Raw genomic sequence first — 18,459 nt, forward strand, 5'->3', positions numbered from 1 at the left:
AATATTTTTTTAACACGTTGCCCAGCAACAGTTGTTCTTTACACGTTACCATGGAGTCCATTCTCTTTGGTGCGTTTAAGAGAACCGACGTTGACAGTCTTCAGCGAAGGGACACGCAATTTGTCCTAATAGATTATTCAATGTGTGCGAATGTCTTATGTGTCAGCAAACATTTGAACAACAAATGTCAAACTTTCAATAACAAAAAATACAGATCTAGAAGTTCAAAAAGTTTTACTCTTTTACAAAATATACAATGAAGTTGTCATTCCCTTCCCTCCCAAACACATAATGAACACCAGGATCACACTTTGTACTAAGACTTCCAGCTGTACACAGCAGCTAAACAGACATCAGAAAATGGACCATCCCTCTACACAAAACCAAGTCTCCATTGTTGATTATGTGATTGTTGACAAATTACAAAATGACCAGCACAGATTAATGTTAAAGCCATTGGCACATCAGTATTGGGGACGCTTTATCATGCAACTGGACAAGAGAACATCACATAAAATAAACTGCACTAAAGAAAATGGCAGACAAAATAACCAATTGTTAAACAGATATCTTGGTCAGTTCACCTGTCTTCAGTAGAGTATTAAATTGTTGAGAAAAGCAAAGCAATGACAGGGTGCCACCACTGGTTTTTAACCAGATCAAATGGACTTCTACAACATCTATACTTTACTGAGAACAAAATAGGATATGCAATGCAATCACATAAGGGTAATGGAAACACAGTTCTGATCTTCTGCACTCAAAATGAAAGGTCCTACTTCTGTAAAGCACAGATGTTACAGCAACGTTAAAAGTTAATAAGAAAATTTCACCTTGTATTTTGAAAATGTATGGGAGGTACAGATTTGCTACCTAGCTTTCAATAGACCTCCCTATTTTTAACCTGTTTAATTATTAAACTGTTGGCAGAGAGGGTACATATTAGGTTTGGGGCGGTGGATAAAGGTTTGGTCGGTACAGGAACCTCAAAAGAGTGGGTTTGCTAGTCAATAAGTCTTTACAAGATCATTCAAACTAATCCAATGAATTTGCAGTAAAACACGATAAGAGTCTAAAGACCCCGATTCAAGTTGCCCACTGATCATTGTCCATTGTTTGAAATGGGGATGGCAACATTTTAAGCAGTCAGGTTTGTGTGTGTATGTATGTATGCATAAAGACTTTATTTGCTCTTCATCATTTTCCTCTTCTTCAGCATTCTTTCCCTCCAGTCTTCTGGGAGCGCTTCAAAGTTAGCATTCCTCCCAGCTTTTCCTCTGTAGGAACAGATCAACATTAAAAAACATTTTATGACATCGTCTACCACGAAAAGGACCTTTTGAAACAGAATATACACATGGCCTGGGCAATCCTTCTAGAATTAACCAAGAAGCACATTTCAAAGATAGCCAAATTAGTTTGACCATCTGGTCACAGACTACAAGGCAAAGTAGATTTCTTCAAGACTAGATCTGCATTCCCATGTCTTACGTGACGAGCTGCTGCTGCTTCCATTCCTCAATGCCCCTCTTGTTCAACTGATCTCTGTCCTCGTCACTGGAGCTGCTCTTCTCCTCCTCGTCCAACTCCTTCTGGATGCTCTGCCACTTCTGCACCAGCGATGGCATCTTGGTCTTACTCTTCTTCGACTGCACCCAGGAACAGGGGATGGCAGACAGATGGATATGGGGAGGCAATGTTTAGAGTGATTTAGTGGTGATATGATTCAATGCTTGATGTGTGGCCTTATACATTAGAGACTTAACCGGAAATGTTGTCACTTAGCAACATCCAACTTGAACTAAACTACCACATTAAATAGACCCCCACCTTATCCTTCTTTAGCTTCTTGGTCTTGTCTGCGGGCACGATTTTGGCTCCAGGGGGGTCTGAGGGAGGCTGGGAGGTGGGCAGGGGGGGCTGTGTAGGGGGTGGAGGGAGAGGCGGAGCAAGAGTTTCAGCCGGCAGGGAAGGGGCAGCCACTACAGGCACACTCCAGTAGGCACTTCCACACATTACAGGGGCTGAGGAGGAAACAGGAACAACGTTACAACTCCAGGTCTCCCCTGACTACAGTTTGAGACTGTGCTGTGAACGGATGGATTGACAGGCAAAACCCATTTTTCAGTCAGTCTGAACGTCCTCACCTGCACTGGCAGTTTGGGTGTATAGGATTGGGTTACTGCCTATGGTGACTGCCTTGGAAGGTTGCCCAGCTCCGGCAGCCTTGCGTTTATGACCCTTACCCAAGGAAACTGAGGCCTCAACATTCTGTTCACAAAAGGAAGACAGACGCATTAGAAATATAGTTTGTAGCTTAATTGGTAGAACATGGTCACAAAGCAAGGGTCAGGGGTTCCAGATTCCAAATGAGCCCTCCATTGCTGCACACGCTGTCTGAGCCACTTTGGAGCATTTTTTAAACAGAATATCCTATTACATTAAAAAAAGCACTGAGTAGAGTCAAATGTCAGGACATGTTTGATGAAATAGGTGTCCTACCTTGGTGCAGGAAGAGCCAGGGGGCAAGGGAGGCCTTAAACTGCCATCCTCCTCTGTTCCCGGCGCTGGGGGCTCACCCTCTTCATCCTCCATCTCTACCTCCATGATCTCTCCATCATCACTGTCTGGAGGAGGGGGAGGTGGGGGAGGCGACTCGGGGGGAGGAGGCGGTGGTGGGGGGTAGTCTGAAGGGGGAGGGGGCTGGTCAGGGGGAAGGGGGGGTTGAGGTGCAGACCATAGGATAGGCTCAGGGGGGGGCATGGGGGAAAAGGTGGAGGAACCTTTAAAATAAACAAACGGACAAAAGGTTTAGTTAGTCTGCTTCCATTAACGTTCATGAATCTTGACTATAACTGTTCTATGCAAGTCTCTCATTAGAATAACAGTGGTTCAGTACAGGTCTGTGACTAGCTAATTATGATCCATGAAAAAATGATTCATTAGGTCCAGTTGAGGGAGCTGACGACTGACCTGCTATCCCACCTGACGGTGCGACGGCTGGGGGTGCGGGCTCCCCGTCACTGGTAGCCCTGGGCTGGGGGGTCTGGCTGCCTTTCTGGCCCTCCTCCTCTGTCTCCTTGTTTGGGAAGTCCCACTGGGAGGTGCTGGTGCGGTCATTCACGTAGAAGTAGCGCCTGTGCTCCCTAGAAAGTGGGACAACAGAGATAGAAGACAGAATCTCAATTGCTGAGCTGGCATCTGGCTGCCTCGCATGGTCCCCTGATCAGGTGAGATAAGGGAGAGGGGGAGCCTGCTGCCCCGAGGGCAGGAGAGGGCCAATGTTAGGCTGGACAGTTAGATAAGCCATCCAGGGAAGGGGCCAGATTGGAGAAGGGTTTGAGGACATGTATAGGGAACCCACCTTATCAAATCAAATAAATCAAAAACAATCAGCTTGGGTACTGTAAAGTTGATCAACAGCAGCGTTCAGATGTTCAGAAATGAGGACATTTTGGTTGTCATAACAAAATACTCACATAGATTCTGATAACCATCCCCCCCAAACATGTGTTGATGCCAAAGAGAGAGCATCATTATCCACAACAACCAAACCAGGAAAGTTCTTCCATCAAGCACTCAAAGTTCTTACACCAGAAATATTCAAATAATGTATCACAATCAAGGAAAAAAATAACAGGAAACAGGAAATAGAGTTGGTCTGACCTGCTGGGTCCCCGTCAACGCTCCGTCTTCGCTTTTATTCACGCCTGTGACACTCCACGTTTCCTGGGCGTCACTCTGTGTCAATCATTCGCCCAACATTGCATTCTGGGGGCTGTAGTCCTGTAAAGTGCAAAGCTCTCGCACGCGACCACCTTCCTAGAGCTACCATACCCCTTTCCACTGACTGGACCCCATAACAGTCTACAGAGTCTGGGCTAGGAGTACAGGACAGGGGTCCTCTGTCTCTCTGGCCTGTGTGGCTGCTTCCTTAACCGGGTACCGTGACAGCAGGGCATCACAGACGCCTCAACAGTCTGTTTGGGGGCTTTTTCCCGCTTGAATTGGTAAACATCTCCCCATATCATGTTACAAAAGGTTGTGACCCCAGGACTGAGGGGGGTCACCGTCAGATGGGGGGAGGGAGGAGTTAGAGTTGTGAAAGATAAGGAGCGCGTACCTGTCCCAGTGGCAGGACCAGCCTTTAGGGGCGGCGTTAAGTTCGTAATGTTTTATGTGCTCGGCGGCTTCCTGCAGCCTGCGACGAAGATAGATCCCGTTCAGAGCCCCTTCACGCCAGTCGGCGATCCGCATCTGAGAGACAAAGACAAACCTTTCGATTTTTGGGATGAAAGATAAGACAAGAAGGTTGCGCTGCAAAACAGTGGGAGAGATGTGTGCAATAAATTAATCTGAACAATTGTGAGTTGGGGTGGATGAAAAGCTACCATCAAACCTTTAGAATTTGACATTCAAAATATCATTGTGGGATTATAGGTTGGTTACAAGTTGAGCCATCAGTATAGTCCTCTCACCTCAGTCTGTAACAGAAGCAGTTGAAAGTTGGAGATGGCCTTCCTGTTGATACCCAAGAACTCCATCTTGCTGGTTAAAGTGTTGGCTAGTTCTCCAATCTGAAACTGAGCATACATTAACATTTGAATTTTAGCACAGATTATTTGGAAATGTAATTTGGAATGTTCCAACCATTAACATGTTCAAACTGCAGCTGTACCTTGAGCTCAGGAGTTTCCACCTCCTCTTTAGGAGTGGCCTTAGCCGAGGCTTCCTCCTCCCCCGTGGCTGCCTCCTGTTCATCTGTCTCCACAGCCTTCTCTAGGACTTTGGAATGTGCTGAGGGCCACAAAAAGAACAGTCATCACAGGTTCAGAAGGCTTTAGGGAGGTGGTTTGTTGACCCTACCCTAGGACAGATATCTATAGATACATGCATTAATGACCAATTCCTAATACTGTTTTATTTATTTAATACTGTATACTTAGAAACGATACTTAGTGCAAGAACCATAATAAGAGCTCTTTCTTTAAATGTTATTATATGACAGCTATTTTGAGATTCAGGTTGAATTAGTAAAATACGTATATTCAATACAATATACGGCATAATGCGCCACAAGACAAACATTTTTCAATGGAATTCAAATAATTTCATGAACATTGTGCATTTGACCCAGATCTGGTTCTCACTTGTCTCAGGTTTGTCCTGTGCGTCCGACTCCCTGCTGTTTGAGTCGGGGCTAGCTGTGCGCAAGAAGGACGTCTTCCACCGAGCTTTCTTCTGGAGGAGGCAACGGAGGCCAGAGGGCTCTTGACTGGTCTCCGAACACGGGCTTGACCCCCCTCCACTGCCGTCCCCCTCCTCCAACGCACGCAGCTCAGCCTAAGGTGTCAGGGCAAAGAGGAGACAGTCAACTCTAACAATACCACCACCAGTGTATCAGTGTACAGAACATTGTTTGAAATTCAAAACTCAAACAGATTTTGATACTCGCCTTCTTCCTCTCCAACGCCAGCTCCAGTTCCATGGTATCTTCTTCAGGCTCCTCCTCCTCTGCATCAGAGTTGTCCTGTGATTGGTTCCTGCTGCGCTGTTCTCTTTGACTGAGGCTAAAGGGGGTGTCCAGGTCACGGAGAGGGGTAGCAGGGGACCCTGGGTGGCATGCCCGCTCGACGTCAGAGTCCAGGCTGTTCTCCTTGTCATCTAGCCCCCCCAACAACCTCTTCCTCCAAACATCCTCCTCCTCCTTCACCTCAGAAGGGATGAGAGGAGCAAGCAAGGTTGCAGCCACACCACGATGCTCTTCTTCTTCGCTAGTCAGTGCCACAACACTCTCCATCACTTCCTGCAAGGAACAACATTCTTCGCTAGTCAGTGCCACAACACTCTCCATCACTTCCTGCAAGGAACAACATTCTTCGCTAGTCAGTGCCACAACACTCTCCATCACTTCCTGCAAGGAACAACATACTTCGCTAGTCAGTGCCACAACACTTTCCATCACTTCCTGCAAGGAACAACATTTGATTAATTTAAGTAAATTGAGGTTGATAATTTGAAGATGCTTGTATAACCCGAAGCAGACTTAGAGAATAGGGTGTTAAAGGTCCCATGATATGAAATGTTCACTTTAGGAGGTTATTTAACATTAATGAGTTCCCCTAGTCTGCCTTTGGTTCCCCAGTGGCTAGAAATTTCGACACCGTTGAGACGCAGAAAAAGCCGTCAAAATTACCTTCTCACGTTTCTTTGGATCACCTCTTAAGTAAAGAAAAGGCAAGATATGGACACAAACTGCAAGTGTTGGGCACTTGCGATCCATATACAGCACCTGCTGCCTAAAAACCGCAAGGTTTTTATATATGAGATTACTATGTGATATCATTACTGTAAATTAGATAACCCCTCTTTCTCTTAAACAACTGCTAACTATTCAAACGGAAAGTCAACTTTTCCTTTAATTTTTACTTAATACAACCTCAATTCCCCAAAAGTTGGGAAGCTGTGAAAAACTTAGGACAACAAACCAATTATTTAGCTAAGTTTAACTCATTACGACCACTGCAGCTGGTCACCTTGACACACAACAAACTGTGTCAAACTGATTACATAAAGATGTGTTTTATGGCAAAAAATACCATAATTAACATACCTGTATATTCTTTACTTGAGCTTAATGAAGTGTTAGCCGCAAATACGTGTCTATTTGGACGGCTGGCATTGTTTGCCCTCCACGGAGACAGAGATAACGTTAGGTTTAATGGCACATATCCACAATCTCCTCCTCTCTGGGTTTACTTTATCGGACGAAATTCTAAAGAAACACAGGCCAGGCTTGTCTCCTCTTCGATTACTGCATCCCATAGAACAACAACTATCCAGCATTGGCAACACAAAAGCAACAGACTCAAAGAAAATGTATGACTTTATAATGGGTGGCGGGCAGCAGAAAGTCTTTTTTGCCTTCCAAGGGGGCGTGCCCGTTGGAACGTGACATCACGTGAAAACTATGAATTGTGATGTCACAATAGGGAAGGTTACCTCCCCTGCTTTGCCCGCACAGAGAATTTGGCCCACCAATGAGAAAATGAGCTACGGCCGTGCAAGAGCGATATTGTTTTTTCCTCGAGACATCATGGCTGGCAAACGACCGAAGCATGGCAGTTAGCTCCGCCTCTTTCTTCCTCATAGCATTTAAAGCTAGAGACAGAAACGGCACATCCTGAGGAAAGCTCATTGTGGTACTGCTCGTAGTGGCTGTAATTCTGCACGAAGGCTGAATTTTGGGATAGAAACTTCAGATACAGTATTAGGGGACCACTAAGGCCTATATAAAAGCATCCAAAAACAGCATGTCATGGGATCTTTCAAGGTTTTACTATAGTGGTCCTAATTATTGTATTTATCGGTAACATGAGTCAGCATGCCAAAATGTGTCCGAATAATGCAGGCGCAACATCAACAATAAACGTACCTTCTTCTTTGTCTCCCTCTTGGATGGCAGGACACTGCTGGTGGATGTGTTTTGCTCAGAGTAATACCCTGCAGACTGGGATGTACCATTCCCATTGACAGTTGTGCTACAAAAAGAAAAGTCCTCCAATTTGAGTTTACAGGGGCTTTCATATCCCAGTTTTCCAACATCCATATGAAAGTCAGATACACGTGACTTTTATGTGAGTCTATAGTAATAACTCAGAAACAGGTAGTACCACACCTGTCTGCATAGTGCTGTAGGCCCTGCACCTGGTCAGCAAGGTAGTGAGGTAGCTCCCAGGCAACCTCATTGGTCAAAGTGTTCCAGTAGTAGTAGCAACCAGTATTCTCATCCCAAACCTCCTGCCAGTCCCCCATATCAACACCAACTGCAAACAGGGCACACAAAGTTAGTATGTAATCACCAACCATGCGTTCTTGTTCCAAATTCCAAACAGTCTATTCGGTGGTGTAGATGAGAGCTGAAAGGTCAGCAATAATGATGAATCACCTCCAGCTAATGAACACTGAGTGTTATACTGAAACTCAGCCCCAGTACTGTTCTGCTCTGCTGCACTGTCCGTGCCCAGCTGTTGGGCCTTGGGCTCAGGCCGCGGAGGGGTAGGAGCTGGGGCCTGTGGGTCTGCCGAAGGTTCCTCTGAACCTGGCTGGGTGGTGATGGCATCGATTTCCTGTCAGATTAAACAATAGACAAATCTGTAACAGCTCTTACTGGTTATAACTTATTTTTATGTCTGATTAAATTATACTTTTGTAGAATAAAAAACATCTTGAAATCAAACATGATTATGATATTACACCTATTTTTTTTTTTTTTTAAACCTATGTTATTAATCAGTAGGTTCTGTTAGTTTTAGATGTGTCCTAACTTGATGCGACGTGAGGCAGCGTCAGTGACTAAATCAGTTTCATTACCTTGTTGTCTTCCTTTACCAATTGCTTCCCATGAGAGCAAAACCTGTATGTTATTTTAAACTTGTGGCTTCCAATGTACATCAATCCTTAAAAATATATATTTTTTAATCCACCCCAACATGTTTATTTGTGTGTTGATAAGTAATAAGGCACTTTTAATGAAGGATACGATTTGGTTCCATTCCTAAGAATGAGTGCAATATATTGTAATAGTCAACATTACATGTGACAGACTTGGGTCAAGGGTTCCAAAAGTTTCATACTTACAGCCATAAAGTTAGCAAGCGTGCTGTCAATGTCGTTGACTGGTTGTGTTGAGATCTCCCAGTTGTGGTCTGATAATCTGTGTCCTCGTCATCACTATCCTCATAGGCCCCTAGGAGGGACAAGCCCTCTAAAACCAGATCAAACTAGATCAAATGGCTGAGGCAGTGTCATGTGCTCTGATCGTTCACTCCTGCTCTCCCCTCTCATAAGACCCCATCCATGAAATATAAGGTGTCAATCCAAGGCCACATAAACCCGACATCCGAGTGCATACATGATGTGATCTCACCTGTTGCCTTCACTGCTGGGGTCCTCATATTTATAGTTTCTTCTCCTATTAATTTAGACCCATCACAATTAGCTTCTTGCTCCTCTGCAAAACACAATAGTCTGTCAAGCTATATCAATTATACAACTAGTAGCTTAACGATACATGAAGTTAGCCAGGAAGTCTAATAGGTATGAAAGAGGTTGGTGTGATGGAATGGCTAACTGAATTGCATTACATAGAACATAATTCGTTTTTAACAACTAATTATATCTACAATTTAAAAGGTAAAAGCTATTCTCAAGTTATCACGACACAAATTAAGAAAAGTAATTTAAAAATATCAACAAGCTAGTGTCATTTTTTTTTTCTCGCAGCACATGACATTTCTTTATGGTACAATCAGATTTATTGTACAGCATCTCGACAAACCTTTTAAGCATTTAAGCATCCATCTGCAGTTCAGTTATGTATTCAAAACAATTCTAAACCTTCCCGTATAAAATGTCAAAATCCTACAAAACAAGTGTCAGAAAGCGTACACCGAGAGGGTCAATCCCCGGGAATTAAGTTTGTTGTTTTTATCAAATATTTTTTGTAATTACTGTAAGATATTAAAGAAAAATCGAAAACGACCGAAAATACATAAACAATTCCTTGCCGCAGATTAACCCTCCTGCTGTGCTGTACACTTAATACACCGAGTTGAGTAAGGACTAGCTATATGTGAGAAGCATTTAATTTTTTGGGAACTGCCCTTTACAGACGGTCCCTTAAATGCAGTTGAATGTCGAATATATTGAACGTAAAACTAACTTTACTGGCCCTTGCCTCGGTCAGCAACCGTTCGTCTTTGACTTGAATGACTTGACTAGAATTTCAAAGAAAATTCTAGTTTTTCTTTGTAATTTGTAGCCAGCAGCTATATCAGCTGATTCTGATACATAACAAATGTGGTCTACGTTTCTATAACAAGCTAGCTAGCTAGCTAACTTCTCAATAAGGACAAAGTTGAAGTTGGGTTCTAGCTGTTCACTGAACGGGCAAGGCAAAATAGCATGGGCTACACTAGTCTACAGACTTTCGACTTTGTAAGTCAGCTAGTGTAGCCTAATATTTTCACTCGAAGTAGCTTAGCTAACTGTACGCTCGAAATGTAGCATGCTAGCTAGCCAAGACAGATCAGAAAATGGGCCCAATGCTGAAGGCGCATGATAGCTAATGTTATTGTTAGCTTGTTGCACACGAGTCGAGTTCCAGCTAGAGCTACACAAATATATTGATACTGTAACAAGCTCTAAATTCATTCTAGTTATTACCGTCTGATCCTGAACCTAAAGCTTCTCCTGTAGTACCTCCAACAGTCCCACTACGAAGGCCAGGCGGTGAGAGCTGAAGTATTGTTCTACGTCCTCCTGTTCCGGGGCGAGTTTTCTTTCCCATCCCTGTAGCGGGGATCGCGGCTGTACCCTACCGACAAGATGAATTAAGCCGAGCCTCCATTTGGCATCTTATTTCCGGTTGGTTGTTTCAAAAATATTAAAAAGTAAAGGTCAAAAGACAAAACGTTTCTTATTTATATGTTTTTATTCCACGTTTCCCAAGGGGCTGGCTTGCCAACAGAACGACAATATAAAGTGTAGATATTTCCAGTAGACATAAATGAATTTTGTTACATAAATTAATGTGTTACGGGGGTCAGATGGCTGAGCGGTGAGGGAGTCGGGCTAGTAATCAGAAGGTTACCGGATCGATTGTCCTTGGGGAAGGCATTTCTGGACACGCCCCTGGTGGTAAGACAATTTAACAGAGAACCAATATAGTAGAGAAATGGCTGCATAATCATTTGCATGAATGTGGGTCAACCGCATTGGCAATGGTGGGGCTGAGACAGCGTACAGAAGAGAGGTGGAGAAACTTGTGGCCTGGTGTCTAACTAATAATCTCTCCCTGAACACAGACAAGACCAAGGAGATGATTATCGACCCAATGAGGAAGAAGGTGCAGCACACACCACTTTACATGGGTGAGGCCGAGGTGGAAAGGGTGAAAACTAGTGGTGCTGCGTTGACGTGCTGCGTTGACATACAACCCTTTTGTACGATAAAAAAAATATCGCCGTTAATCTTTCTCAAAGTTGGGTTGGGAGCTGGGTTATGCAAGCTGGAGCTGGCTACGCAAGCTATGATGACTTTCACCTTGATATTTTCAACAGTGTATGGCTGCAGCTTCCCGCCTCATGCCCTCCCGCCTCATGCCCTTCATGCCCTCCAGCATTGTGCCCTCCCGCCTTATGCCCTCCTGCATCATGCCCTCCCTCCTCATGCCCTCTACTTTTCAAAATAAAAGCTTGTCTGGTCCGATAATTCTCCTTTCAACTTTGGTGTACATGTTTTTTTTAGCAAGACTACAAACTAAAATCCATTCTTCCAATGCAGCCTGGGAGGCCCGGTTGAGTTAAGGCGTCACAACGACGGTTGAGGTTAGGATTAGTTTAAGGCCAGGAGTCAGCAGAGGTCGAAGTTAAGGTTAGGCGCAACCACGACGGTTGGGGGACAATGATGGTCGGTACAGCACACCGTGCATTTTGTCACCTGCGGTGACACTGATGTGTAGCTATAGGAAAATCTCAAAAAGAAACCATCAAAGTCTGCAACCATAAATTGCTCTAGGTAACGCTAGCTAATATTTGCTTACAAATGTCAACACAAAACGCTGATGCATAAACCGACAATTGGTATCGGGTTTCTCATGGTCAAGTGAACGCACTCGTAGAACAAGTAGTAGAACAAAACAGTTCCATTAGCGTAGTAGTTGGTAAAAGAGATATTAGCAGCATCTGCAGAATTAGTAGTTGTAGTAGTGGCATAAGATATAGCAGTATCAATAGTGGTTGTAGTTGTGTTGTGGTGCTCAGTGGCACATCTAAGGGGTGGCAAGGGGTGGCAGCTGCCACCCCAATAAAAAATACTGCCACCACAAGTAAAATTTTTTTTATGCATTTAGCAGACACTTATGTCCAAAGCGACTTCCAAGAGAGAGCTTTACAAAAGTGCATAGGTCACTGATCATAACAACAATATAACCCCAAACATTAGCCAAAATATGAAGCATACATTGTGAAAAAAGAGTCCCAAAGGGTAGAAAAATAAGAGCATGTAGTGAAACAAGTTACAATTAAACAACATGAACCTCAATCTTCCCATGGAAAAATATTATTTGTACTTTACAGAACATTTCAATAAATAATATTAATGTTACAGTTTAATTTAAACTACATTATTCTAGCTTAATCATTTACCATAGGGAGTACTGTACCCCCCTACTCTGGGTTTTATTCGCCTCCAGGAGGCCACCCAACAACTTCCTTCTGCCACCCCATTGCCGTCCCAAATGAAAATCTCTAGATCCGCCCCTGGTGGTGCTCTAAGCCTAATTTATACTTATGTCGCCGACACTTTTGAAATGGTCGCAGACGAAAAAAGAAAAGTGTCGCCCAGACGGTTTTCACCGACGCGCCATCAGACCGGAAGTCGCCATCTTGGAGGCACTCCGCATCACAACAAAGCACTGGCACTGAAGTATATCCCGAACGTCGTCAAGAAAAATGGTGCATTATTGACGTGTTTCAGGTTGTACAAATCGGGACAGATCGTGAAAACATTTGGTATATTATCGACTTCCAAAAGTTATTAAAAACCGGGGAAAGGAATGCCCGAGATTGTCAGAGGAAAGGAGGCGCTTATGGTTGGCAAAGCTAAACCAAGATCTATGAGGGATACATCTGGACAACATACGGATTTGTTCGGCATATTTCTTGTCAGGTATGGTGAAATGTTTATTTCAGCGGCTCAAAACAAATTTTCTATTGTAATGGTAATATTTTTAATAGTAAAAACAATTACTGCTTTTATTGTTTTTCCTGTGCGCTTATTTTACCGTAAAGCTGACATGGACATTTAATATAATTCATATCAAACTACTGCATTTGTATGGGTTCGGCGAGAAAACCAGGTAGTTAACAATATCGGGATATCTAACTGAAGGCAGAATCACCGGGTCGTCACGGATCCAAGTAGAGGGAGCTAACTGGTAGGGATCTGCACCGCCAATAAATCCTAATTTCTCAAAATATCAACCCTTTTCTTGTGGTCCAAGTCCTTCCCTATATGCCTTTGGATTTTGGACGCGTTTTGATGACCATTTCGGTCGTTTAGACATGGCTATAGTTGTACCAAAGAGTATAGAATATACGTTCATTGGTTGTACTCCGTTCAGTTGTTTACACCGAGTGCCTCCAATATGGCCGCGCATCCGGGTTACCACCCAGAACTAGACGTCGGTGAAAACCCTCTATTAGCAAAAAAGAACCGCCTCAGTAATTTACTTTGTGCACTTGAAAAGTGCTTTCCGCACCTAACAGCGGCAAACGATGACGACATCACGTGAAATGTGGCAGTTCCATCAATGGTTGCATGCTGAAGGTGCTGTCATAACTTGGAAAGCAAATGAAGTCAGGGCTCTGAGATAGTCTGAGAAATCGCTTTGTTACTTTCGTCCCGTGTTACTTTCGCCCCCGCTCTCCCCTACGATTAATACAGCCAGTGCATTAATCCACTAGCCTGGCTGCCAGCCCAACTTCTCCCCGCCCACAAAAAAATTTGGTCAGGAAGTTGGGTCTGGAGGGTCCCGTATTGGGGACAACTATAGAAAACCAGAATCGGGACGGACCAATGAAATTGCCAGGGCGGGCTTTATACGATGATGGACAGATGATCAAAAGTAACGTAATCAACAACGTCACGAAAGAACGCTTGGGTTGAATTCGTTTTCAACAAACAACATATTATGTTGCTCTGATTGGTTGTAGGTATATCAAATTGAGCGAAGAGGCATTTGTTTTACGAGTTCGGTTGAAACACGCCCCGTAGTCACAGCCCAACGGAGAGTTTTCAGACTCATATTCTGACTAGAATTATGAGTATGACAACGTCAGGCTATTAATCCACGTTTGTTTATTGTATGCACCTTCCCACCAAAGTAAATTCCTTGTTTGTGTACACTTACTTGGCGATTAATCTTGATCCTGATCTGATTCTGATTAAATATACATAGGTCTGCCCACCAACTTGACCCAGTCCTATATTGTCAGGGCGTAAACTTAACTGTTTACAGTACAAGTATCAGTGACACATTTGTTGTTTTGGCTCTGTACATTAACTTAAAAGTACAGACTGTCGACTTAGTTTGAGGGTATTTGCGAACGACCCTTTTGATTACTTCATTTAAGTTACAAAATGTTAAACTGTTCAATGTAAATACAATATTAATGTTTCATAGTGCATATCTATCATATAATATCACTGCCATAAACCTGTCTGTTATTAATCCAACTCCCACTCATGGCATCTCATTAGCTGTAAAATGTTTGAGGTGAAACATTTGTAATTTCAATGTGTCTCAAAGATCATTTTTATTTGGCCCTTCATTCCTTGATTCTTGCTATATCAGACAGTTGACGACTTGTAGTGTGACTTACTTTAGTTAACTAGTAGCCTAGTTCATCCTGTTCCAGAGCAATTGAGAGCAGGGTCAATGCTCTGTATTTCAATGTGTTGTAATCTGAATTCATGGGTAGACTACGCTTTATATAATTTACTCTATTATCTACATGGTTCTTGTAATTGATCTAAAATAGAATTTGACAATTGACCTCAGAAATATTATTTAATCTAATGTTCTTGAGTACTGTACAAAACTTACCTTTTATGGGTAGTACAGTATGTTTTCATCGATATAATAGATTATGTAAACATTGTTATGTTCAAGATGATGGATTTAAAATGTCTTAAATGGTGGTTTAGCTCTATTAAGCCATTATTAAAAAGTGTGATAGCAATTCTAAGAAACGATGATGTAATGACATATGTAACTAGAACACACAGTGTCACAGTGCACTAGCAAAATAAACATTTACTAACAAACAAACATTCAGGTCACTTAGACATTAAGATAAGTAAAAATAATCAACAGGCCATCAGTGGCTACTGGACTGATCACTTGGACGGATAGAGTATGTGTTTAACCAATCAGGTTCACATCATCTGGAGGCGGGACAGAATGCTAGCCCTGTATATAAGTGGGACCAGGAGCAGCATGGATTTCAACAGTCTCTTCTTGCTTAGAAACCATGAAGATTCACTGCTGCACCACCTGTGTGGTGGTGGTGGTCCTGCTGGGAGTTTTGAGTGACGCTCAAGTTTCCTGGGAGAAGTTTCCTCGAACCCAGAAGCCCGCCTGGCCTCCGACCCAGAGGCCCGCCTGGCCTCCGACCCAGAGGCCCGCCTGGCCTCCGACCCAAAAGCCCGCCTGGCCTCCGATCCACAAGCCCGTCTGGCCTCCGACCCAGAGGCCCGCCTGGCCTCCGACCCAGAGGCCCGCCTGGCCTCCGATCCAGAAGCCCGCCTGGCCTCCGACCCAGAGGCCCGCCTGGCCTCCGATCCAGAAGCCCGCCTGGCCTCCGACCCAGAGGCCCGCCTGGCCTCCGACCCAGAGGCCCGCCTGGCCTCCGATCCAGAAGCCCGCCTGGCCTCCGACCCAGAGGCCCGCCTGGCCTCCGACCCAGAGGCCCGCCTGGCCTCCGATCCAGAAGCCCGCCTGGCCTCCGACCCAGATGCCACACTGGCCAAAGAAGCCTATGTATCCAACCCAGAGGCCTCAGTGGCCTGATACCATGCCGCCTCTGTATGCAACATTGTCGCCGATCATTGGTCTCCAGAATCCTCAGACACCTCCAAACTGTGATGTAAAACAAAGTGTCAAGATAACATGTGGATCTGGCATAACCTCTGCAGCCGATTGTACAGCTATAAACTGCTGCTTTGATGGCCAGAGATGCTTCTATGGAAGATTAGGTGAGTGCTTTGGACCATGTAATATCTACTCCTTGTGGTCAATATCTATGGCATGGTTTTCACTGTAATGTTTGTTGTTCTTCATCAGTGACTGTACAGGCCACCAAAGACGGTCAGATTGTGGTGGTGGTGTCCAAACAGGCCACTCTTCCAACTTTGGAGCTAACCTCGGTTCGTCTTCGGAATGATGCAGACCCGCAATGCAGACCCGTTGCCTTTAACTCTGAATTTTTAGTCTTTCAGTTCGCTGTCACAGCTTGTGGAACCTCCGTAATGGTAAGATAAACTGGTGTTGCTGTTTATGAAAACAACATGTTTGAAAATGGATCAACTACTCTATTTCGTAGTTTGTTAGAGGAGCCTGCACTACATTTTGGTACTTTGGTAAATTGTATGATTTTGTTTCTTGTAGGAAGGAGATGGTTTCATAATCTATGAGAACAGCATGGAGTCTTCTTATGATGTCAGCTTTGGACCTCTGGGATACATTACAAGGGACAGCTACTTCAAGTAGGTGCAGATTAGACTTTCTTTGGTGTCAAACAGATCACTAAATGATTTAAGCCAGGTTTGATACCATTATAATTTCATCTTTACACGATGCTGAGGTTTACAAAATAATGAACATTATTTAGTCATAACTGTGGACTTCCCGATTTAGCTGCCCAGTACATAACTTTGGAATGTTGTGTTAAGAGTTTACAACAGTCGCTAACTGTAGAATGCCTAGAATATTAGTACCTCAACATAATTACACATCTGTCGTTTTTAGTTTCCAGAAAACGTTTCAGTTTGCAAATTTAGAATGCCTAAACTATTTATGTGTAAATACAATTTTAACATCATTTTACTAAAAGTAAGTTGCCGTGTTAAAATTGTGAGTTTAATGTAGTTTCACCTCACTTTAATTGACTAAAATATAATTCTCAAATTGGCTGAATTGAACTGCTTTTCTTTTCAGGCTGGCATTCCAGATCAGATACGTGGGAATGTCCGTACACACTCTGATTGTTGAGATACTGGACAAAAACAACCCCCTTGACGTTTATGGTGTAGGACCCCTTGATCTCGAACTCAGACTGGCAAATGGCCAGTGCTCAGTGAAGGGCTGTAGGGATGGTGAGTTGCTTCCAGAGTGTCTTGACAGTATTCCAGAGCTGCTTGTGTCCTGATGAGAAAAGTAACCCAAACTCTCCTCCCCAACAGAAAACATGTACTACTCCTCATATTATGGCATGGCAGACTATCCCGTTACCAAGGTGCTGCGGGATCCTGTGTACGTGGAGGTGCGTGTTAAGGATAAGACAGACGGCAGTATGGTGCTGATCCTGAACCGCTGCTGGGCCACCAACAGCCCTCTGCCTCACAGCATACCCCAGTGGGACCTCCTGGTTGGCGGGTAACTACTGCACCGTACACCTCTTACCGCAGTGCACATCGTGGAACTGTCCTCTGGTGTCAGGTGTTCTGCATCGTCAGCGCCTATGGTTATGTTGTCTGTTCATCTCACACTCTTTCTCCTCTTCTAAAAGCTGTCCAAACCCAAATGACAACAAGTACCTGACCACTTTGGTTCCAGTGGCCAGCTCTCCCGACGTCCAATTCCCCTCACACTACAAACGCTTCGTTGTCAAGATGTTCACCTTTATCAACCAGTCAACTAGGCTTCCTACGACTAATCAGGTAACCCGTGCCAGAGCATAACGATGTCTCCCTGCCCTTGATGTTCTGCTGGTCACCATTCTAACACGATGCTTTGTCCCCAGGTGTTCTTCCACTGCTCCGCCACAGTGTGCCACTCTGCTGTCGCCAACTGTGCGCAGTCATGCCTTCTCAGGAAAAGTATGTGGATTCACATCAATTCCAATTATACAGCATTATTCCAGTTGGATAACTGATTAGTGTCTGAAGCTCTAGAAGAATGTGTCAGAAATCAAATTGTATGTGAAGCTGGGTTCTGACTGTCCCTTTGCTTGTCTGTTCTCCAGGGAGAGATGTATCTGAGGACCCCAGGACTGACCTCTCCAGGGCGTCCACAGGAGTGGTGGTTTCCAGTGGAGCTGTGATCCTGACAGAGGGCACTGTTGAACAGCTCCAGTAAACCTTTCCTGCTCTGATACATGTAGTAACTTCTGAACCCTGCATGTATCTTTCTTGAAATAAATACAAAAGAGTTGTGACCTACCTTGATGGCTTATTGTCTTGCTTTCTCCATATAAGTTTTCTGGGAATATAATTCATGATACATATTTCTTGTTTTAAGATATATGAAGTAGAATTAATTGTGGGGTTCTTAAAAGGGCTTTTCAGAGCAGCCAAGAAGCTGCTGGATGTCAGAGAGTTAGGAAATGAAGAGTGGTAAAGGGGACAGAAGTAGAAACACTCAAGTTGATGATAGCTGTACTTATGGTCTACTAGTCTCAGGTTTATGTTGATGAGCACCAGGTGTGTGGTCATAGGATGGCATATGGTCTCCTCCTACCAAACATCAGTTAAATCTTACTATATATTTTTGGTACACTTTGGGCAGAGTAACATAGTAACCATGACAATATCAGACATAAGTAACAAGGACTGCAATAAACATGTTAGCTGTCCCAACTATTGTTACTTATGTCTGATATTGTCATGGTTACC

The 18,459-nt window shown here is 43.8% G+C and overlaps 2 protein-coding genes across 3 annotated transcripts; one reads left to right on the plus strand and one right to left on the minus strand.

The window, feature by feature from the left end:
* Positions 1–217: 217 nt before the first annotated feature.
* Positions 218–10,625, minus strand: fnbp4 (formin binding protein 4). The gene is given in 18 exon segments (XM_047033432.1): positions 218–1,277; positions 1,492–1,649; positions 1,831–2,024; positions 2,148–2,271; positions 2,503–2,783; positions 2,974–3,146; positions 4,124–4,257; positions 4,479–4,583; positions 4,679–4,797; positions 5,151–5,343; positions 5,456–5,806; positions 7,436–7,541; positions 7,679–7,826; positions 7,949–8,129; positions 8,641–8,675; positions 8,678–8,767; positions 8,930–9,013; positions 10,264–10,625. Coding segments are annotated over 18 exon segments (2,658 nt in total). The 5' UTR covers positions 10,352–10,625; the 3' UTR covers positions 218–1,183.
* LOC124476338 (zona pellucida sperm-binding protein 4-like) lies at positions 10,355–18,006 on the plus strand. 2 transcript variants are annotated; one of them, XM_047033434.1, is made up of 10 exons: positions 10,355–10,428; positions 10,869–10,934; positions 15,094–15,822; positions 15,911–16,098; positions 16,235–16,332; positions 16,784–16,941; positions 17,029–17,221; positions 17,355–17,505; positions 17,589–17,664; positions 17,811–18,006. In XM_047033434.1, the coding sequence occupies exons 2-10, from the start codon at positions 10,883–10,885 to the stop codon at positions 17,921–17,923; spliced, it is 1,758 nt and encodes a 585-aa protein (XP_046889390.1). In that variant the 5' UTR covers positions 10,355–10,428; positions 10,869–10,882; the 3' UTR covers positions 17,924–18,006. The 2 variants fall into 2 exon arrangements, with proteins under 2 accessions (XP_046889390.1, XP_046889389.1); XM_047033433.1 differs by lacking the exon at positions 10,355–10,428 and adding an exon at positions 10,670–10,701.
* Positions 18,007–18,459: the final 453 nt, after the last annotated feature.

This window comes from Hypomesus transpacificus, chromosome 14 (assembly GCF_021917145.1).
Source record: "Hypomesus transpacificus isolate Combined female chromosome 14, fHypTra1, whole genome shotgun sequence".
In the NCBI taxonomy this organism is placed as follows: Eukaryota; Metazoa; Chordata; class Actinopteri; order Osmeriformes; family Osmeridae; genus Hypomesus; species Hypomesus transpacificus.

Excerpts from the sequence above, each read along its gene's own strand:
- LOC124476338 (XM_047033434.1), top strand. The coding sequence starts at position 10,883 with ATGATTATCGACCCAATGAGGAAGAAGGTGCAGCACACACCACTTTAC. Across the intron at positions 16,333-16,783 it reads ACAAGGGACAGCTACTTCAA|GCTGGCATTCCAGATCAGAT; the intron begins GTAGGTGCAGAT and ends TTTTCTTTTCAG. Across the intron at positions 17,506-17,588 it reads GGCTTCCTACGACTAATCAG|GTGTTCTTCCACTGCTCCGC; the intron begins GTAACCCGTGCC and ends CTTTGTCCCCAG.